This window comes from Agelaius tricolor, unplaced genomic scaffold (genome assembly GCF_023055355.1).
Source record: "Agelaius tricolor isolate 1412-34295 unplaced genomic scaffold, bAgeTri1.0.p SCAF_28, whole genome shotgun sequence".
Classification (NCBI taxonomy): Eukaryota; Metazoa; Chordata; class Aves; order Passeriformes; family Icteridae; genus Agelaius; species Agelaius tricolor.
The window spans coordinates 7897215-7920118 of record NW_027269288.1 but is presented as its reverse complement, the minus strand read 5'-3'; the positions used below and the strand labels follow the sequence as shown (position 1 = coordinate 7920118).

General features: G+C 53.6%; 1 protein-coding gene across 1 annotated transcript in view; it reads right to left on the bottom strand.

Moving 5' to 3' along the window:
• CASZ1 (castor zinc finger 1) overlaps nucleotides 1-20183 on the bottom strand; it is an 88428-nt gene extending 68245 nt beyond the window's left edge. The window contains exon 1 of the mRNA XM_071449040.1: nucleotides 20055-20183. Coding sequence (XP_071305141.1) covers nucleotides 20055-20103 — 49 coding nt within the window. The 5' untranslated portion in view covers nucleotides 20104-20183. The remainder of the gene's footprint in view (nucleotides 1-20054) is intronic.
• Between the last annotated feature and the right edge of the window lie 2721 nt (nucleotides 20184-22904).

The following is a 22904-nucleotide window of genomic DNA, read 5'->3' as shown; positions in this document are numbered from 1 at the left end:
CACACACACGCACACAGAGGCTTACTGGTCTGCGCAGGGCTGTCAGGTAAATTAGATCTGAAAGCTGACAATTTCTGACCATATTTCCTTGATTATTTCAAACAAATGCACACCAGCCGCTGTAAGGAGATTAAAGTGACATAAACGTCCCGAGTGGGAGGAGGGAGGGCAGAGAATTCAGGTCACCCCCATCCGTCCCCCATTTGACAGCCGCTATATCGCTATCCAATCCAATAAAAAAATCCCCCCCTTTTGCTTTAATTAATTTTACAGCTAGCTTGCTTAATTACTTTCAATCAAAATCCTCCTGCCATCGCAAAATTAGAGATGGTTGAGCTCCATTAGCCTAAATTCTTCATTTCCATATAGAAAGAGGCTCCCTGGGCAAAGCCAACAGGGCTCCCTCCTATTCTGGCTGCCATCGGACAGATGCCTGTCCCTCTGTCTGTCTCCAGCTCCTTGGGAGAAGGAAGGCGGGAAGGATACAGTCTTGCTCCCACCTTCCCCTTACAGAGAGCATCTCCTTGAGAGCCCTGCTCACAGGAGGCCTCTCTCACAGCAAAGAGCACAAGAGGTGAGGACAGCCTGCCCTCCTGGCCCTTCTGTGGCCGTGCTGGAACGAGCTTTTCCATGGCTGCAAGAGGGATCTGGATGGCCCAAGGCTTCTGCTGTGCTCCCAGCACTGGGGACAGGATCTGGAAGGGACCCTACAGTTGGTTTGAGCAGTGCCACTGTCACCCCACATATGTGCAGGCATCAGTGACTCTGTGGACACATGGAAAGCACTTTGAGGGGACATAGGGGCAGATCATCTTACACCCAGCTGCTGTGGGTTTGGTACCTTCCTTCGGAGTATCTGGCACTGTGGGCCACAGACCTGTGACATTCCTGCAGCTGCCACAGGCATCAGCAGCACCTCTCTCCTGAGAACAAATCCTGAACTGTCCCATTTTGGGGACAATGGAACCTCCTCTGAAGCACAGGGAGTGGCAGCAATAAGCCACATGGCACTGTAGAGGAGACAAGAGGAGACTGTGTGGAGAGGATGGATGCAGGAGGAAGCCCTGGAGGGAGCTGGACACTCTGGGAGCAGAGAAGAACCAGCTTCCTCTCAAAAGGAACTGGAATTATCCAGACCATTCCATGCTTTCCTCACACTTTCTCCCACCTCCTATGATCCTCTCCTTTTCCACACACCCAAACTATCTGCAGAGCAATGGTTCTACTGGAATTTTACCTACCCTCAGTCGTCTGTGCAGGTACTGAGCCCTGGGGAGCAGCCAGTGGAGCCCAACCTGCTCCCTCCTGCCAGCACCTGCCCAGGCCACATGTCCCTGTCCCTGGAGCTGCAGGGAGGTCACACCAGCACCCCAGCCTCTGCACTCTCCCACCCTTCAGAAAGCTCACAGGGATTCACAGGCACCAGAAGCCCAACTCCCCCCCAGCTCCAGGGAGGACAGGTCAAACCCTTCTTCTTTAAAACAAAATGAAGAAGAGACAAACACAGACCTATTTTGTTTATAAGCTTAAAACTGAATCCAATGGCGCATCTACCTGGGGATTTTAGATTAAATGGTTTAAGAAACTCAAATAGGCTTTTTAATCCGGTCAAATAAAAAGAGCCCCAAAGAAGCAAAGAATTCACCCTGCTGAGCCTCACACCTATGCAGACAGCCAGGCTTGAATGGCTTTCTTGCTCTCTGCCACTCCTCCCCATCCTGGCATGGGACAGAATGTATTTGCCAAAATCTGGAAGCTTAGGGTACACCCTGTTCAGCACTTGTAAAGACATCACTTTGCCATGGACAACCCACTTCTATCACACTCTGTAACACCTTTCTTCAGCCTTTCTGTGTCATTCTATGCTTATGCTGTTCAGTTGGGGCCTTCCCCCAACACCTGGCAATGCGAGTGCAGTGCCAGCCCTGCTTACATCACCAGTGCCAGCAATAAGCAATCCAAGAGATGACACCAAAACCCCTAATCCCCACTGAACACGCACACATAGGCACTGTTTCTCATATGAACTACATTCCTGAATGCTTCTCAAGAGAAGACAAGGAGCCATGTGCCCCTGAGGTGCAGTGGGGACCAGCTGTGTCCAAGGGACACAGCAGCTGGACAGCCAGCCCAGGTCTGATGGATGGAGACCAACCCTACACAGACCTGGGGAGTGTGATGAACATCTGGAGCTGGATCCTGACAGAAACCAGCATGCAAAGGGGCTCTATTCTCTGCTGGATAACCACATCTCCAGGACTTCCAGCCTCTGGTATCACATCTCACCAACTTTCCAGCAGAAATGGTCCCCTCTCCCCCACTGCTGCTGCTCACTCCGGAAGCGCTCAGAACCAGCCTTCCCCCGAACATGCTCTGCAATAAAATTCCCGACTTGTGTCTCGCCTGCTCCAATGCTCAGAGCAGCCAGGACAATAGAACAGAGAGGCCCTAAATCCACCAGACTCACCCTAAATAGCAATGGCCCATAATTTTGCCTGACATTCAGGAGCTTGTTATTCTTTCCCCTCGTCGCCTGGCTGGAGCTGTTCAGACCCATCAGTGTTATTCTATGCATTAAACGGGAAAAAAACCAACTCAACAACAACCCAGAGAGTTTCCAAGCCTGCCCAATGAGGACTGAAGGGGCAGTGTCCAGAGCTGAGCTGGCAGTGGGAGAACAGGAGCAGCCCATGCCTCAAACCCAGACCCATCCACTCTGCAGGGGAACAGCATGAGTGGGTCCTGCAGAGACCCCCAGCAGGAACAAACACCCTATTCTCTGCTTCCATCTCTGCCAACCCTCCCCGTCCCCCACCTGGTGCCTGGGAAGGCTGCTGCCCACCCCTCCCCACCACCTGGCAGTGGGGAGCTTTCACCACAACAGTTTGGGGTTTGGGTTTTGGGGTTTTTTTCCCAGGCTGCCTCCAGCTGATTAAGGACCTGCAACAGGATGTAGGGATTACAGCGAAACCTGGCTGCAGATCAGCTGGGGCACGGAGCCAGAGGAGAGAGCCAGGGTTGCCCCCAGCCTGGCTGCCAAAGCGGCACTCGTCCTGCTGGGAGGCTCGGCTGGAACAGGGCCCCTGCCCTCGCTGGCTCTGCAGCCCACACTGACAAACATGCCCACAGGAAGGGCAGGGCTGCGAGGGCACGGGATCTGCGGCTCGCGGGGCTCTCTGCACAGAGGAAAATCCCCACAGCCTCGCACTTTGTGCCCTCACCTCGGGCCAAACAGCAGCGCCAGGGGCAGGGGCACCCCCACCTCCTGATCTGAGCAGCCTGAGCTGGAGACGCCTCACGATTCCCTGGCATCTCTGCCAGAGTCTGCACCATGTTGAGCTTCTAGGGGGTATCCTGGAATAACACACTGCAAAATACTCTGTGCTGAGGTTTTAATCCAGGAAGAAGTGATCAGGGAAAGCAATAATCTCAGTTGGCACACAGAGCACAGCAGGATCTTGCTTCTGGGGAAGCATCAAGAGCAGAATTAGCTTCAAGGAAACTCTGGGGCTTTTTTTTTCTTCTGCTAACACTGATCCCTGCCTGGACCAGCAGCAGCAGCAGCAGCTCCCAGCATCTTTCTAAAGTGCCTGTCACTGCAATATCCAACTGCTGATATCCCCTAGGGGACATCCCCCCAAGCTTGGGTTTTCCACATCCCTCTTAGATTGGAGCAAGAGGGACAGCAGCAGTGGGAGCAGCCCTCCTGCTCTGACCTGGAGCTGTTAGCCTTGAGTCCTGTTTTAATCAGGTCTGGCAGAGCTGCTGCCTCGCTTCCCAGCCTGCCACCTCAGAGGGATGATTTGCCAGTGCCTTCTCAGAGAGCTCTGTGGAAATGCTTTGCAGAGCTGGAGTGTGCCTCTTCTTCATGGCCAAACCCTCTGAGCTTCATGCTGGCACATCTCCCTCTCCTAGTGACCCCCAGGCTCTGTCTGTGTAAAGGAAATCATGAAGATGCCAGGACTTGGTCCTCTTTTCCAAGCGCTGCCTGGCAAGACCTGGCAGTAAGAGGGGGAAGCTGTGTGAAGCAGCAGGAGGAGGTGGAAATCTGTCTGGCAGCAGCAGCACAGAGACTTCTTAGTGCTGCCCACCAGACTCATTGTAGCAGAGAAACTCTGGAGTCAGCTCCTGCTGAGCCGGGGCTGCGGGGGAAAGCAGGAGTTGATATTGCAGGCAGAGACCACTGGGATACCGCTGAAAGCTGCTAAATATGACCAGGTTAGCACTTTAGTCTTTAATGGCAGGTCACCATTAATAAACCCAGGGCCCCAGGGTGCAGTACAGAGCCTGCCTCCCCCCCTCCCCAAAATACTCATTTCATTAACTTCTCTGTGCGCGGCGCTCAGCACCTGCCAGAGGCTGGGCAGCCAGGAGGGCTGGCAAGGGTTAAGGACATCTTATGGCAGAGCTAACTGCTCTTCAGAGAGGATGGAGAAAGACAAGTCTGCACACAGCATCCCTCTCCTGCCCACTGCTCCCCTCTGTGTCTCATTCCCCCAGCTGATGCTGGAGACCAGCCCACGGCTCTTGGTCCCACACGGCCAGGGCAGCCTGGGAAGGCTCTGGGTGGGGAAGCGCTGTCCCAGGCCCATGGCCATGGGGCTCAGTGCTGCTGAAGGACAGCCAGAAACAGGGCCCCCAACCTCAGCTCCAGCACCAAGTCCCTCTGGCCTTCAGGAAGTCACTTCCCATCACCGTGCCTTGCTCTCCCCATCTCTGGGAAGATGACAACAGCACTGAAGATGACAACAGCAGGGAGGGGCACAGGGAAATTACTCTGGATCCAGGCAGGAAGAAACACTAGTTGAATAGAGACTGGGAAAACAATAAAGGCCAAGTACTGCTTTTGGGGAGCCTGGACTGACCCGCAGGATTGCCCCAGTACACAAAAGAGTGAACTTGGCCATTGTAAAAGGTAAGCAGCAGAGAGGAGCTGAGGGAGCCAGCACAGGGTGGGACTACTCTGTCTCCACACATGCCCCCCATTCTCTGCAGCCCCCCAGATGCTCCTGCAGAGCCTGGTCCCAGGCAGCAGCACAGAGGACAGATGACAAGGTGAGCAGCAAGCGGGAGGACGGAGCTTTGCTCCACCTGCTTCCACTGTGACACCGGCCATTTCCCAGAGGAATGGTGGGACGGAAGGAGGAACAAATATATGCTCCAGCTGCCAAAAATCCCATCCTATCGAGTCTCTATTGATCTGCCCTACTTGGCAACTGAAGCTGCAGCCACCGTCTGTGGTGCTTGATCAATAAGACCTGGGCAGACAGGGAGGGAGAGGCCCTTTTATGGGAAGGCGGTTCCTTATGGGGAAGTATTTTGATTTTTAGAAGGAGTGCAGAGTCAAGGAAGAGGAAATACTGGGACTGAAACTGCAGTTTCGTTTGAACTCATTTCAAATACCTGCTAAGCCACTTACACTGGGGACCTGGGGACCTCCTGCCATAGGAGCTGCCCCTGCCTCTGTCCTCTCTGTCCACCCAGGGGAGCCTCTCGCCCACCCTGGTGCTCTCAGCACAGAGGTGCCAGCTCTAGAGATGGGCCAGTACATTCCTAATGCACAGCACAGACCCCGTGCCTGGTAATTCTCCAGGAGCTCCCTACGGATCTTCCCCAGGGACCTGGGGAGAGGCAGACATTCTGCAGCCGTGTGAGAAGGAATAGCTGTGCTGCTCAAAGAGCCTCTGGAGGTGCCTCGAGTCCCCGGGCTCCGGCGGGCCTGCCCACACCATTTCCACCCAGGGAAGCACCATGCCCTGCCTCAGCCTCTGCAGGAAAGGGATCACAGCCTGGTAAGACACAGTGAGCCAGGCAGGTCATGGACCAGGGAGCCGCTGACCGCCGCTGACCCTTTTATCCTTCTGTGCCTGGGGACCCCTTTCTTATGTCCAGGTCACGTAGCTGGGCCATACCTGCTGAGCTCCGGAGACCAGGTGACCTGCTGGAGGACAGCCCTGTGCTTGACTGCTCTGGTCACACTGGCATTCCGCTAACTTTACGCCCATAGCACCACCAGGAGAAGGCAGAAGAGGAGGAAATGTTTTTTGTAATAGAGAGGGCTGGGTAGGGCCACCTCCAGTGGCAGAAGTGCCCCATTTCCAAAGCCAAGAACGAGTGGCAGCTCGTCAGCTCCAATTAGAGCTGGCTGCAATGGGGACTGTGCATTGGGTGTCACCTCCAAATGCCCTTTGGAGGATAGATGGGGGGGGGTGGGGGGGTGGGAAGAGAATCTGCAGTTGTTCCAACGTTTCTTGCTCAGCAGAACAACTGTTGCAGTCCTTTTAGTACAAACCCAGCAACTGTTCCCAAAAGCTCAGCCTCCTCAGGCTCCTGTCCTTAAAAAAAACCCACCAACCAATCTCCAAAATGACGGCTTCTGAGTCAGGGCAAAAATGTTATTAACAAAAACATCACTCAGGGGTGGGACACCTGCTCCCTGACAAGCAACTGGCCTGGCTGCCCATGGTTAGAGTATTACATCAGACCCCAAAAAGAGAAAGGAAAGGGAGGGAGAAGGGGAGAGAGTGGAAAAGAACAGACAGAGGGAGGATGACAGCAGAAGGGAGTAACAAAGACAAAGAAGAGCAGGAGAGGGGAAGCACAGAAAGAAAAGAGCAAGTGCGAGCGTATGTGAGAGACGGAGCAGGAGAGAGCGGGAGCGTGGGGGGAGCAGGGAAGTGTGCGGGAAGTGCCAGTGTGTGTGTGCAATAAAGTGTGGGAGTGCATCTGTGTGAGAGACTGCGAGCGTGTGCAGATGGCACAGACCGCAGCTAGCAGGAGGAAGAGAAGAGTAAGGAAGGGTGAATGATGCCATGAAAAGCAAAAAAATCTTGGAAAAGTGTAACAAGAAAATAGGGAGGAAGAGAGAAACAAAAGCTAAAGTGAAGGACATCGAACAAATGAGTCTGGTGAAGCAAGAGAGCAAAGATAAGAGCGGGGAGGGAGGGATGGGAAATGGAGATGGGGGCACTTGGGATGGGACAGAGCCAGGGTGAGGATCAGGAAGAGAGAGGAAAGGGAGAAGAGGACAGAAGAGAATAGAGGAATAAAAGAAACAAACAGGGGTGAGGGAGAGAAAGATGTCTATTAAAAACCTCAGTGCATAACACAAAATGTCAGGGTTTATAGCTTCATTCTTGGCATTGCTGGTACTGAGAACCCCACACAGAAATGTCACTGCTTGTCATGTTTAATCACCTGCTATTTGTTAACACCTTCACTGCAAGGAGTCTGCCCCTCACCCCTTGCAGGCTCTCCTTTTGGAGAATAAACTGTGAAAACATGCCTCTGCCTTGCATTCTCACGGGACACTTTCAGCTGCAGCCCCGGCTGGGCAGGGGAGGCTGGGCAGGGCCAGCACTCGGGGCATGGCTGTTTGACTTCCAGATGGGGCTTTTGGCACAGGGCAGGGCTTCTGCAGGGGCAGCTTAACACATCAGGGAGCAGAATAGGAGAGAGGATGCTCTGGGGAGTGTGGGAGGATGCTGGGACCAGAGGGAGCAGGTGAGTGAGGTGGGTTTGGAGGTACAGTGACTTCAGGAAGAGTGAGAGACAGGAGTGAGAGGGGAAGGCTCAGCTCATACAATCAAGGTGCACAGGGGCACAGAGCAGCAGGGTACAGGGCCCTTCTCCTGTTGGAAAAGCCCCTATGCTCCCATCCCAGTCATGTCCTGTGCTGAACACATACAAATAAAATCCCTGAAATCCGTGCAAGTCTAGAATTCTCCAATCTGATTGCTTGAGCAGCAACTGTCACATAAAAGCAAACATCCAAAGCCATTAAATGTGCAGTTACAGTTCCTTGCTCTGGCATCTGTGCTGGTGACTGCTCCAGTTCCTCCCAAAGCTGTGGACTGATGGTTTTCCCCTGTGTCAGGCACTCGTGCCCATGCTGTCTGTGCTTCCCACCCAGCCACATACTGTCTGTCTGACATCACACTGCACTGCTAGAGAAAATATTTTGAGGTCATCACTCAACAAGACTTTTCCCTACTGGAAAAAGTTTGATTTCTTTCCTTTCCAACTGGAAAAAATCAAAAATGCTCCCTTCCATAAAGCAGAGCTCTCCCATACCAGCAGTGAAGATGAAAATCTTACTCTACAATTTTCAGGCTTATGAAAAGAAATTGACCCCCCACCTAAATGAACCAAAATTTAAAGATGTGTGTGTGAGGACCGTTGGTGCAGATATTCAGGTGTAACCAAAGAATGGTGATCAGGCCTGTTTCAGCACAAATGAGGACTCTGCTTCAGCACAGTCCTTGCCCCACACTCTGAACTGCTAATGTCAGTGTGCAGGGGTTTGGAAGTGCTGATGCCACTGAAGTCAGACTTCCCCCCTTGAAAATGAAGAGAATTTGGGGAGTCAAAGAAATGACAACGGAAAGAGCGGTAAGGGGAGCCTAAGTGCATTTACACTTTTTTCATGCATTCAGACAACAGAAAAGGTAAGAGAAGCCATGGGTTCCCTGAAGAGCACGAGGCTTTCTGCTCCAGCCCCCCTGACTGCTGGGTGCCAGGTCCTTGTGTGCCCAGACCCTCCATGGAAATGGCACCAGAGCCAAGGACTGCAGCACCGAGGGGCTTCCTGCAGCTGGTGTCATCCAGGTAATGAGGACGTGATAGACTGCAGAAACTTGGAGCTCAATCTCTCTCCAATCCCTACAACACAATTTTAAAATCCACTTTAGGTCCTCCAGGACTAGATGTGGGAATGAAGTAAAACCATCAAGCCCAAACCAGGCAGCTCTGGAAAGCCAAGCTCCAGAGCATGCTTGCACCTCACACCTTGGTCTCTGGTAGCGACAGCAGGGTGTTTCCACTCAAAGTTTCTTCCTTGCAACAGTGTTTTGTTGGTCTTTTCTGATTGACATCCTCATTAGTTTCCTAAAGCAAGCGCCTCCATCTCAATCTCACATTCTTGAGGAGCTCCAAGGATGGCTGGGAAGCTCCTGCACTGCTGCTACTGTCGGGTCCTGCACTGAGGACAGAGAGGTTGCTCCATCCAGATCCTTCTCCAGACACCCACAGCTCCCCAAAAATTCCACAAATAAATTCAAGCCCAGTTTCTGTGCCCACAGACAACTGGATTGACACATGAGCCCAGCCAGCAGCCACTGCCTTCTGCACAGGGGGGGCTCAGCCCAAAACAGAGCAGAGTGGGCTCTGCCCCTGCCCCAAAGGGCTGGCACAAGCTCCAGGAGCCACCCCAAGTCCTATTCTGGGAACGGGAACAGAACACACAAGGGCCTCCCACTGGCCTTTCGCCAAGGATAAAATTCACCCTTCTGAACACAGGCCAAGATGATCTAAAGTGACTACTGACTTTTGTTGCCCAACTTGAGTCACCTTAAATGGGCCTATTTTCAAAGTGTCAGTGCTGAGCACAACTTAGAATCGGGCTCTTTAAGATGCCTAATACGACAGGTCCAGTCACTGCTGTAACAAGAAAGGCCATTATTCCTCTCTTGTGTGACTTCTTCCAGTCTGGCCAGGCCTTTTATCTTTTTTCCTCTCCCCTCCCTTCTCCTTGTTCTTTTCTTTTTCAGCTTTTTATGAATTTCTGTCAGCTTTCCTCCCTCTCCCCTCCTCAAGGTCATGCAGCTCATTTCCACGTTGAACATTTACTCAGCAAGCCAGGTCCTTTCACAGGCTCTCACCACAAATATGCTTTCTGATAAAGTCTGCAGAAAAGAAACTGTAAAACCCAAAACAATGTCAGAAATAAATAATAAAAAAAAAATCCCACCAGGGCAAAACGGGGCTGTGACAGGGCAGACTCAACAGAGAGAGCTAGCAGGTAAAGCAGTGGCACTGCAGTTCTGTGACTGTTTTCTTGCTCTCCTTTATACTTTGCTTTTCTGAATATTTCTGTTTTGCTGTCAGTGCTGTGCCACCTATATGAGTGGGACTGTTATTTTTAACCTCTTTTCATCCATAAATAAACTCACCCTTATTAACAGGTCAGAATCCTCTCAGCCCGTGGGCACCTGCTCCCTCATGGCAGCGACCGACCACCTCAAACCCAACATCTCCTCATCTAAGCTCCAGTGCTGTTTGGCCTCCATGGCCGCTGAGAAATTATAGGGAAAAGTAACTTTGCTGGTTTTTTGCCACTCAGGTCATGTTTTTATACCCAAGAGTTCATCTGGCCCAAAATTTCCCAAAGGAAGAGAGGCCACCATCTCCTTGCTGGCCAAATCAGTTTTGGGATAACAAGCACATGGTAACAAAAGGCTCCCACCTTCCAAGAGCCCTGAGGGGTTCCCTGAGGACCACTGCCTGGTGGGAAGTGAGCTGAAAACAGTTCTCTTCCTTCTCTTGAAGGCTCTGCCTTCTCCTCACTCCAGAGTTGCTGCTTCAGGTTTCTTTACTTTGCTACTTTCTTTTTAGGAGCCCACAATTAAAAGCCAGAAATCTGGGGATTCCTCCTAGCAGGAGAGACCCAATTCCCAGCGGTGCTGCCCACAGCTCTCCCCTGATTTCTACCAATGGCCTAAAGGCATCCCCCACTGTCCCAGGTGAGAGCTCCCACCCACTCCCCAGCCCACAGTCACTGCTGGCAGTGCCTGCTGGGGACCTGGCTATCCTGTTTCCATGGCATCTGACCTTCTCCTGGAGGCTGCAGAAATATGGCCTTCCACAAACAGGTATTTCCACCTAGGAAGCCTCAAACCAGAGTCACAGTACTCTAGGTTGTGCTGGCTCAGGTAGCTGGCTGTGAATACCTTGGGATTGTCAGTCCTGCTTTAGGAACTGTGCAGAGCCATGGCTCTGCAGGGGAGCACCACAGCCCACACCAGGTACCTCAGCAAGGGCCATGTTCCTGTTGCAGGAACAAGTATTTGGGCCCTAAACTAAACAGAAACAGAAAGTTACAAATTTTCAGACAGTCAGAGCCCTGAAAGAAAACACAGAAGAAGTACATTCTTATTTCGAGTGGTTTTGTCCACTTGCAGCTCTGCCTTACGGCGCAGCAGCGGGGAGAGCAGCGCACGGGTGGCAGTGACATTGTCCCGGGTGTCAGCATACTCCAACGGAGCAGGGCAGAATGCTGTGGGATGCTGTAGGAGAGGCTGGGCACTGAGCTGGTGTCACTGCACTGTGCACGGGCTCCTGTGACCCTTCTGTCTCCCTGGCACGGCCCGTCTCGTCTCACTGAGTGCTGCTCGCCCTCCTCCCTCCCAGCGCGCACATGGCTTTAATGTTTTTATTACCTGTTTGACTCGCTGCCTTATTGCTTCTCCTCTTAATGGGGCTGTAACCGTGGAAACGAGGAATAAACGGCCACCAGAAAATGAGATGATTAAACAGGTCACCCTGGCAAAACAAACTCTGTGCTCACACAGCCCAGGCTGTGTGTGCAGTTTCTGTCCAGGGAAATGCAGGTGGGAGAGGGTGGAAGGGCTGGAGCAGGCTCCTGGAACGAGCACATCAGTGAGAGGTGCCTCCTCAGAGAAGTGCGGTCTCTGCCCACGAGGAATGGGGCTGTGAGCTTCCCAGCAAAGACACGCAGAAAATGGAAAGGTTTGCTGAGGGAAGATGGGAGACAGCGAGGACAAGACACATTCGTGTAACTGGGGAAAAAATAGCCACTAAGAAGAGTATAAATAGGCTGGACCGAAAACAAAACGTAAGTCTGAGACAAGCTGGTGTCCTCTGTTGTCTCTGTCTCTGGCATTACCCATGACTGCCTCATGGCAGCTCCCAAGGGAGCACAGAGGCTGCTCTCCAGGTCCCTGGGGCACAGCTCCAGCACCCTCCTGTCCCTGCTGAGCTGCCAAGCTGCTCTGGTGCTGCCCTGGCAAAGGCACGGCGCTATCCAGTCAAGCACGGCCAGGACCACAAGGAATGGAGGATCTCCTGCAGCACAAACCTGGCTTTCCCAGAGCCAGCTGTGGCCACTGTGCTCAGAGGTCCTATTCTGAAGCTGTGGCTGGGAGGAGAGGGACAGGACCACGAGAGGCAGGAGGAAACGAGCACGGCTGGGTCGGTGGCCAGGCCTGAGCGGGTGCCCTGCACCACAGCCTCCTCATGCCAGGGAGCGATGGCTGCTCCACACCAGCAGCACAAGGATGAGGGGAGGGGGTCCTCGTGTTTCCATGGGTGCTAACATCTGAAGGAGATCTCTCAGTCAAGCTGAGAGGTTCAGACCAAATGAGTTTCAGACCAGAATGTTATTTGTCGAAAACAAAAATAAAACCCCAAAACACACACACACGGCAATCAAAAAAGCACAATCACAAACCAACATTTAAAGTAGTGAGGATCCTGCCAGAATCCCCATCCTGTCCCAACCTGTCCAAACCCAGACTCATTGGGTGCTGGCAGTCTGGGAAGAGCAGACTTACTCCACCAAGAGCAACAAATTCAGCAGAAGAAATTGGAACGGCAAAGCTTGGCGAGGTAGAGATGTGAGACAACTGCTTGGAGCATACAGGCGAGTGGTTGTGCTTTCTTTCAAAAAAAACCAGCAGGTGGTTTATGAAAAGGGCCCTATTCTTTAGAGTAATTTGAGCCATATTTCATTGTTTGATAGAAAAATCCTAATATTCATGACCTCCTTTAACTGGAAGAAGTTTGCTCATCTGAATATCAGCCCACAGAAAAATGGGAAAATGAAAAATAGAGTAAGACAATGGAAGGGGGGGGAAGGAAAGGGAAAGCAAGACAGAATCAAAGACAGAATGGAAGTCCAGGAGAGTGACAAAGAGTGACAGGTCTGTGGGAATATGGAAAGGAAGAAGGACATAAAGGAAAGCTATTTAGTAAGAAAAGTTAAATAGTGCAGCATAAAAAAGGCTGAGAAAAGCAGAGTGAGTGACAGAAAACACAGCAAGAGCGAGCAAAGGAGCTTTCCCCTAAAGTTTCCAAGTGCATGGATCAACTTTGCAGAACTGGGATTCTTGTCCTACTGAGTTTCAGTTAAAAATATTCATACGCAATCAAGAAGCAAAATCAGACTCCCTTTCCCCAGCCTCTGCTCCCTCACCCTCTCTTCCAATCCAGTCCTCCTCTGCTAACATCTGCTGCCTGCCTTCGGGACATGCAGATGGTAATTACTCCAGGAGCAGCTTCCTCTCCTTCCCCTGCTTGCAGAGGGCCACTTGGAAGAGAGCTTGGAGCCATGGAAAGATACCACACACACCTTCACAACACATGGCCAGGAGAAGGGCATGTGGGAGCCAGGGCACACCCAGAGAACTTGATAGCACAGGGGTGGGAGGTGGGTGGGTGAAAAGATGAAGATGTTTGTCTACAACACACACCAATAAAACATCCACCTGGTCCAAAGGTGGGGAGCCTGGGGAGAAGCTGGCTCGAGAGGTGGAACTGCTCGTGCTCCTCCAGACAGGGGAAGGGGTGCTGGAGGAGAGGTGTGCTGGGGAAGCACAGGCAGCAGGAAGAGGAGGAGGAGTAGGAGGAAGGCTGCCCTGGGCGAGGCAGCTCAGGGAGTGGATTCATACAGGCATGGAGCTGGCAAACACCAGGCAGAGAGGTGGAGCTGCTTTAATGAGAAGATGCTTCTATGACTCAGGCCTCAAAGGGATTGGTACTTTATTATTTTATTTTTCCATAATAAATTATGCCCTGGGATGCCAGGTCCTGCCGGGTTTTTCTGGAAATACCAGACAAAAGCTGGTGTTGCTACCTGGCTTTTGACAGTTTCCCATGTATGGAAGCTGAAAGCTCCTAATTCTTCCTCTGCTCTGCCCTGGCCCATCCAGTTTTGGGAGCAGGGCTGACACCACTGCACCACTCCAAGACAGCAGCCCAGCTGGAGCTCTTCAGCTCCCAGCCCGGGTCCTGGGGAGGTCCCCATCACAAATCAGCCCGGACCCGGTGGGGCAGGAGGCTCAGGAGCTCCCAGGCAGCTCCGGGAGCGGGCTCAGCTCTCCCCCAGCCCAGGCACCCCACCCCAGCTGCAGGGAGGAGCACTCGTGCCCGACCCCGCACCCTCCATGGACTGCAGCCAGCCCTCAGCACTTATCTCCATCCCCGAGCGCCCAGCCCTGGCTCTGGGCTGCACCATGATTATGCCCACTTTATAGATTAGGAGTTATTCATCCTACACCAAATCCTCAGACTCTGCCATGTCTCACAGACCTGTTCTGGAGCTTTTTGTTAGTTTTAGGCTGAACTTGGCCCTAGTTCAGCTCAGAAACTCGTGTTACAAAAAGCCCCTGTACGGCTGTCTGTCTGAAGCTGTGGACCAAGCTGATGCCAAGGCCACCAGCAGCAGAACAGGGGGGGACTCCACTGCCGACTGGGGGGAGCACAGAGACACCCAACACACAGGGCAGACACCACCCTCACCTTCTCTTGCTGCCAAGAAGGATTCATTCATGGCAACGATGATGCAAGTGCACAGAACCAGAATGTTCATCATGGCAATGCCTTGAGAGAGCAGCCTGGGGAACATGAGGTTCAGCACAGCACCAACACGTGAGTGTCCGGGAGCGTGGAGGTGGGTGAGTGTCTGGGGCAGACCTGCATGTTCAGGACAGAGTGACAGGGATGTAGGTGTTGGGTGTGGGGAACACCTCCAGAAATGCGCCACCAGAGCTTGGTGTTTTTACTGATTTCACAAGAGAGGCTCTGCTAAAATGTCACCTCTCCAAAGCAAAACATGAGCATGTTGGTGAATCATCTCTTCACACCCCAAAACCAGGAATGGGTGGCAAAGCTCTCTAGTGAGGCACCAAATCCTCAGGGGATTGTCATAAAATGCACCCAGTGACCTTAGTCTTCCCATCCTTTTCCCTTGTATCTCCTGTTCTCCACCCTTTGCTTTCTCTTGCCAACCTGCATGGGTTGTTCAGCTTTTATTCCAAGCATGAAACTGCCTTAGGACTGGAAGCTTTAAGCAGTTTCCCAGCCTCCAGAAATTTTCTGGTTTTGTTTCTCCACAGCAGAGCAAACAATTGCTTTGGTACCTAGCCACCACACCTAACTCCTAAATGCAACGAGAACTTGGAATTCTTTGGGAAACTTCTACAGGAACATATTTTACGTGAGTGAAACGCATATTTTTTGTTCGCTGTAACTATTTCTTCCTGAAGGGACTTGACAAACTTTTATTTTCTGGAATCACCACATGAAGAAAGATGGAAAGTCCCTTGAGGGAGAGATGACGACTGGTGCCAGGTTAACACATGGAAAGAGGTGTTGACAGCTGGAGTCAGCCTCTGAGATCTCTATGGATGGGCAACACGGGGCTTCACAGCGTGGGTGAGGGAAAAGCATCACCATCCCACTCCAAAACACACTCTGCTCTGCAGATAAAGCCTGTGCTTACCTGGAACAGCAGCCTAGACCCTCACCTGTGATCAGCACTCCTGCCTGTTCCAACCAGCAGCTCCTGCCAGGGACCAGCAGCCCACCCACAAGAGCTGCACAAAGGAGATGAAGCCCCAGGGTACCAATCCCAGCTGCAGCCCTGCCCTGTGACCATCTGTCAGCCCAAAGATGGGCCCTGTCCAGAGAAGCTTTGCGTAGCCCCTGGGCTTTGCCCGTCCAGGGACTGCCCTGTCGCCCTGCCACATCCACCTCCTGCAGCACCACGATGACCTGGCCCAGCCCTTCACCCACCTGTGCCCCTCCAGCACCTGAGCACTGTGCACCTTCTACATCCTCAAGCCAGTCCCCGCTGCTGTTCCAGCCTGTGGATCACTGGTCAAGCAGGAATGGGGATTAGAAACCAGCAAGTGTTTCTTTTGTTACCAATTTCTTCCTCCTTCTCCCCTGCGAGCCCTTGGAGACAAAACAGGGAGCAACAAGGTCCTGGTGCAAGGGGCTCTCCATCCTCGAAATGGATTTTACCTGTCTCTGAAAGCTGCCTCCATCTCTCACCCCCCATAGCTTTCTCCCTAGGGAAATCAGCCTAAAAGGGGCTAATGGAACAATGTCCCTCTCTCTCCCCCCTCTCATTTTCTCTCTTTTTTTTTATTAGCATTTGTGGAATTTATTCCCAAACTCTCCTAATCTTTCGTACACAACCATTTGATTTGCATAACCCAGCCCCCTCTCATAAAAACTGGCTGCTAGTTTAATTAAAAAATGTAAATTTGCTGTCATCTCGGGGCCTAGTGAATTAGGACGACATCGGCATTTTTTATTGCTGAAGACGTCCAAATTGATCCAGTCCGCACTGAACCGGAGGGGAGGAGACGGTGCCGCGTGGGACTTTTGGCTGGAGCTTCTGCCCCTCCCCTGCTTCCAGCCAAGCCTCCTCTGCCCCCTCTTTGCTTTGCAAAGTGCAGCTGAGGACGAGGACATTGGTTCTCCCAAACCTCAGCTGGATCGGCGAGCACGGCCTCTGCAATGTCAGCACTTCTGGGAGCTGAGCCCTGGGTGGCACCTGAGCTCTCCAAACCTTGGGAAGGGCTGCATCTTCAAACCCTGGGAAGGAGGGAGGGAAGGAGCCCAGGTGGAGGTGGGACATGCAGCACAGGCAATAGTTATCTTCACCTACTACAGGACTTTTCATTACTTTCCAGACACTTTCAACCAACTTTTCAGAGGGCGCCTAAACTGTAGGCTGCACAGCAGCCCAGGGGTATGATTTGATGTCAGAGGGAGAGTCAAAGTGGCCACAAAGGCTCTCGCTGGGAGGACAGCCAAGTGCAAAAAGTGGGACAGAAAAGGCTGTGTAGGCAAAGCCCTGAGATCCAATCGCAGGAAAGAGGACTCCGGGTAGAAGCATAAACAATTTAGCAAAACAGAAAGAGAAACTGATGATATGGAAACTACACATCAATTATGGGATCCCCTCCAGTCGAGGTATCTGTACCATTCGAGCCAGTTTCAGTACAAGTTGCCTCTCCCCCCGGGACTCTGTGTCTCATGAATGGTGTAGTACCTGCACACATCAGAGTGGACCCCACTCTGTCACTGCCAGACCTGGCTTGGAAGGACTCATGAGATACAGCAGACAGAGCACAGGTGAGGAAACAGGAGTTCATCTCAGAGACCAACCTTCTGTCCTTTTTGTGAGTTATCTCTCTGTAGTGCCAAAGCAGTAGAAACACTCCTATGGACTTCAAGCAGCTCTGAAGCATGTTCTCCAAGTTATAGCTGGGTGCTGCTTGTTCCATTTGGGGAAGGTTAATCCCTGCCCTGCTAAACCCTTCTCCCAAGGAACAATCTTCACTTGGTAGGCTTAAGCCCTTGAATGCTTTCCACCCAACAAGTATCTCATAGAACTACTGAAAAGGGACATGAACACCCAAACCAATTGCCTGGGAACCTTTTGCAGAGCATGAGCTCACGAATGACACCAATCTTGACTGAGCCAATGTCTCCCAAAAAATCTGGTAAAAAAAAAAAACCAAACAAGTTGCCGCCAGCCCAAAGAAGGTGTTTCTATCCACGGGGTGTTTCAAACAACAGCAGTGATTTGACAAAGACACCAGATGACCCTTTGAGTGGGAAATTGGCTATTCCCCCGCCCATTTACCATAGGTGTTTTGGTCCTCATTCTGAGGTCAGTTCCTGTAATCTCATAACTAGGATAACTAGGCTGGGGAACACTGTCCCAAAGGAAGTGACAAGTACCCAGTCAGTCAAGGTATTTAAAACCAGACTCGCAGAAAGTCACATGTAGGGAACATCTTGCCACATTCCTGCGCAGATGGACTCAGTCCACAAATTCTTTTCAGCCCTTAACCATTATTAACACTTCTGGTCCTAGAAGGTCCATGCATGGATTGACTGAGCTGAGAAAGCCCTCAGCAAGAGCAGACTGTCAGACCCCACATACTGAGTCCCTCTGGGAAAGAAACCCCTCTGGACTTGCCTCTGCCAGCTGGCAGCTCCGTACCAGCAGCCCTCGGGCACTGCCTCTGGAGAGCCACTGCCTCAGGGCTTGGAGAGAATTCAAGAGGCAGCGACTGAGGGAGATAAGCTGGCCCAAGTAGATAAGGGTTAGAGGTGGTGATTATGGGGCAGGTCTTTGCCCCAAGATCATGACAAGACGGGTTCACCCACACACAGATCATAATGCTGACTTGAAGAGATCTCCCCGATCCTCATTTCCATGGCTTACTGCAGCCCCGGGTTCCCACACCGGAGACCAAAGCCCCACGCGTTCCCTGGGCGCAGCCGTGGCGAGGCCGAGCACCCACAGCGCTCGTGAGGCGAGGGAGGGTCCCTGTTTTGGGGAGGGGGAGCCCCCGGGGCCGCGCTCCGCCGGCAGAGGGCGCTGCAGCGCCGGGGCACGGGCCTGCCCGCCGGGGCACGGCCCTGCCCGGCCTGGCCCGCCCCGGCCCGGCCTGGCCCGGCCCGCCGGGCAGTGCCACGGCTCCTCGAGATGGAGAGCGGGGTAAATCACTGCTCATTGCTCTTTGAAGCATCGGCCCTCCTGCAGTTTCACCACATCCTTAACTCCTGAGCTGCCCACGCAGCATCCCAGCTTCTTGATCTAGAAGGGTGGCAGCCGCACGCCCACGGCTGGACCCAAGCAGAGCTGGCATGTCTCGCTCACAGGTGGAAGTGGCTCCGGAGCCACTCGGTTCCTGATATCAATGGTAGAAATAAGTAAATAAATGGAATAAACGATGGCAAAATTATCCTCTCACTCACAATATCAGAGTACATAGTTCAGGCCCAGTCAATCATCAACCAGTTTATTACCATCTTACTCCTTATTAAAAAAAAACAGCACACACACTCTCTAACAGTAATTACCTGGACCATGGCACATTGCCAGCACAGGCCTGTTTGGCTCATTGCTGCCATTTGGTTTTTAAATGGCAAAGAATGGTTTACACCATTTTGGAGGAGCAGGTGTAGTTGTGTTAGCCAGTACTGGGCCATGGTGGTGGGACCTGGTCCCAAAGAGAAAGGTAACATCACCTAAGGGACAGATTCCTACCAAAGTCTGAATTTGCACATTTTGTCAAATCTAAATGAGACTGTGATCCAGATGGTCCAAGGATTGGAAAGCCCACCAACACTTTGAGCCCCGAAGCTCCTGGCTGCAATCACACTCCAGCCTGATGGAGACCTGTCCATCATCAGACCCAGCAGGGCCCCCAGCCCAGTCCAGCCCAGCCCAGCACCAGGCCAGAACCTACTCCCCATCCTGATACCTGATCAAAAACCAGTGGACAAGCCACAGAAAGCTACAATCAAAAACACGCCCAACCCCAGTACTAGGGCCTGTAATCTAAAACCAAAACATTGCCCCAGCCTGGCCACCTTTCCTCCTCCCTTCATGATGTGAAGGGGTGGGGGAGGTCTCATACACCTCACATGGAAGGACAAAAACAAACCCATCCCAGATATGCCCAGGCTGAATAAAACCAAAAAACAACTCATTAAATGTAATAAGCAGCCTCTTCATCTGACACTGCCTTGTCCCAAATAAATTAAATTCCTTTTCATTTAGGCAGTACAGGAACCTGACAAGCAACCTTTACCACCGACACGCCAGAGCTCAGGAGGGGGGAAAATATGAAAGAGAAAACAACCCACACAACTTACAACAAATACAAAGGCAGAATCATTTCAAAACCCCCATAAACTTCCCCTCCGCATCCTCTCACGGCCGGCCCGCTCCTCTCCCCGCTGCCCCGGCCCGCGGGGGCCGCGCTGCCGGGAAGGACCGACGGAGGGACCAGAGCCCCCGGCTCACCTCGGCGGGGCCGGGAGAGCGGGGCCGAAGCGGCGGCGGGCGCGGGAGCAACTTCCGTAAAACAAGTGAAAGAAGCAAAGTGAAAGAGGCGGCGAGCCCCCCGCCGCACCGCACCGCGCCGCACCTGGCGCGGCCCCCGCGCCCCGCTCCGCCCGGCCCGCAGCCCTGCACCGCGCACCCGGCCAACAAAAGTTTCGGTGCGGCGGCGGCCCCGCGTCCGGAGAGACTGCGCTGCCCGCAGCGCCGGCCCCGCGGCTCGGAGCGGCACAGCTGCGGAGGGGCGGCCGCGGCGGACAGCGCTGCGCTCCGCACCGCCCGGCGCGGGGGCACCGGCACCGGCGGCCGCACCGACCGGGGGCTCCGCCGAGAGGCGGGCGGGGGGCTGGGGGCAGGAAAAGGACAATTGTGCTGTACTTACCATAGTCGGAGAGACGAAAGCCGAATTCACTTAAATAATCAACTTTCATAATACTTAATTAATACCTAATTGCAGCTGATTGCTCCCGAATAACAAGTTGTTTAAAGCACTGATGTCATTGCCGTGCCGGTCCTCCCCGAGTCACTTTGGCAGCGGGGCCGGGGGCGGGCGCGCCGCGCGGGGGGCGGTGACTGGCGGCCGGCGGAGCCGCCCCCTCGCCGGGCCCGGCGCCGGGGGCAGGTGCGGGGCCGGGACGGCTTGGATCGGATCGGGTCGGGTCGGGTCGGGTCGGGCCGGGCCGGGGGGCAGCGGCGGCGGGGTTACCTCGGGCGGAGCCGGAGCGCGGCCCTCGCGCACCCCGCGGCGGTCCCGGCACGGCGGGCAAGGAGCGCGGGGCTGCCCCGCACGCAGGGCCGCCCGCCGGGACCAGCCTGGCCGCGGTGCCCCGCAGCCATCGCTGCCGGCCGCCGCTGCCACCCGCCCCGCGGCTGCGGCGCTGGCTCCTCCGGAAGCCCCGGGGCGGCGGGGACGGAGCCGCCGGCGCGGAGCAGACCGCAAACCACGAGGGGATGGAGGGAGGGGGGCGTACGGGGCCGGAGGAGAGGAGCGGCAGCGGTGCCCTGGGTACCGGGCACGGCAGGAGCCGCGGGCGGGTTTGCCCCGGCAGCGCCGTCCCACGCGGGTCCGGGCTCGGCCGTGCGGTGCGCAGCGCGCACCGAGCAGGACTGGAGCCCTCGGGGCACTGGTGGCCGCCACCTGCGGGTGTCACAACCCCGGACGCATCTTGCCCTCAGGAAGATCACGGCGCTCTACCCCTGAACGCCGGGCCCACGGGAGGCGGGGGGAAGGGGGCCCGTTTGCAGTGAATTTCCTCATTTTTTTTGGCTTTATTTTTCTAAGTAGCAAAGAATGCGAGGGAGGTTCTGAGAGGCGTGTTGGGTAAACACAGATATAAGCCTCTTTCTTTAAAACAAACGAGCAGATTATTTACCTGATTAAATAGGTATTTTGAGCAGGTTGTAGGCTGTTTTTGTGAACACACCACGTTTGGCTCCAGGATTTTGGCAGAGCTGGGCTCCTCACCGGGGCTCACACAGAGCTGCCCATGGACTTACCAGCTCTTAAATCCTTTTTATAAGCAGAACTTAATGTGCTTCCCAAAGGAGGCCAGCATCATTACCCCACTAGGGATGGGGAAACTGAGGCACTAGTGAGGGAAGTGACTCGCCAGAAGTGGCTGGACAGGTTAGTCACAGGGCTGGAAGGAGCCCAGGTGTGTTTGGCTCCATGCACCAGGATGTGCTGCACCCTGATAGTGTCCTGAGCCCACAGACGCAACACAAACCGTAGCTCATCACCTCAGCAGTGCTGCATTTGCATGGACAAAAACGCACAGGCAGCAATGCAGGCCAGAGGGCAGGGAGAGGGAAGAGGAGAGGGGAGTCATTTGTGGAAACCACAAATATTCTGGCTCCTCTCAGAGAAAAATCTAAACAAAGTCTAGTGAAATGGAGCCACCCAGGGACCTTCCAAGCCGGGAAGCACGTGGGGACAACAGAGTCAGGCAGGAGGCAAGTGTGCCCTGCCTGGGGGCTGCCCAGCCAAGCAGCACTCCTGAACAGAGCCCTGTACAGGACTCACCTTCCCACTCGGTGCAGCCAAGCTCCTGCTTGATCGGCATTGCCCCGACTTCCCCACTCACTGGTTTCTAACCACACCATCAGCTCCGATCAGCTGTCACCCCGTGCTGCCTTTACAATCCTGCCTGTCTGCACTTCACTCAGCCCCAGCACCCAGCCGACATCACCCACAGTCCTCAGCAGAGCCTGCCCTGGTCCCTACACCTGAGTCAGGCACTACAGCACCTGCCGAGGAATATCCCACCCTGCGAAGTAATGGACAGAACCACAACTGTTTGTGCAGGCTCTGTAACAGATCAGTTTGGATTCAACACTTGCATGTTTGAGTTTGCTGACAGGTCCCATAAGTTCACTGCACTTTATGTCAGATATCTTCATTTTTGCTTCTTCTGTGAACTTAAGATTTAACGAGTGGGAGTTCTGCTCACCACCACTGTTCCCTGAGAAAGGGGGCTCCCGGAATCTTCAATTCCTCACAAAGAGGAACACACTTTCTAACATGGGTATGTCACTACGCACACACAGCCCCACAGACCCTCTGAACATACCTGTTCTTCTACGTGCACCAAGCTGAGCACGTTCACACATCAGTATACAAATGTTCCCCACCCCTCCCATCCCAGCATGCACACGCAACATGCATATGCCCTCCACAAAGAAAATGATACTCTGTGTTCACTGACATTCAAATACACACATATCCATTCACCATGACACACATGAACCCACACACACAACCTAAACACACCTGGAGGATCCCCTCCACAGACTTCCCACTGTCCCTCCCACTCCTCCTTGCAGGAACAACTTGCCAAGGTGTTTTTTCAGGTGAAATCCACGCCCTGCAGCTGATGCAATGGCAAGGCCTGATTTCCTATCTCAGCAATCTCCTGTCACAGGATCAGGTTTTATTTCCCCATACTCCCTCCTTTGCCTCTTACCCAAGGAACGTTGGTTCTTTCCTCTCTCAAGGGCTCTGAAGCTTTCTGCTCCTGTGCCCCCCGTGAGGGTGGCACCTCCCCTCCTTCCCTTATCCCTTCAGGGTGTGGATCCACTCTGAGGAAAAGCTGCCTCTGACCGTGCCCTGGCATGAAGAGGCTCCCGGACCCCCTGCTCTCCAGGAGCACTCGAGGGAAGGCAGCACCCCTCACCCTGCTCTGAACTTTGTTTCCGTGCCATGGCGAGAGCCGCCCCATCCGCTCCAGCCACA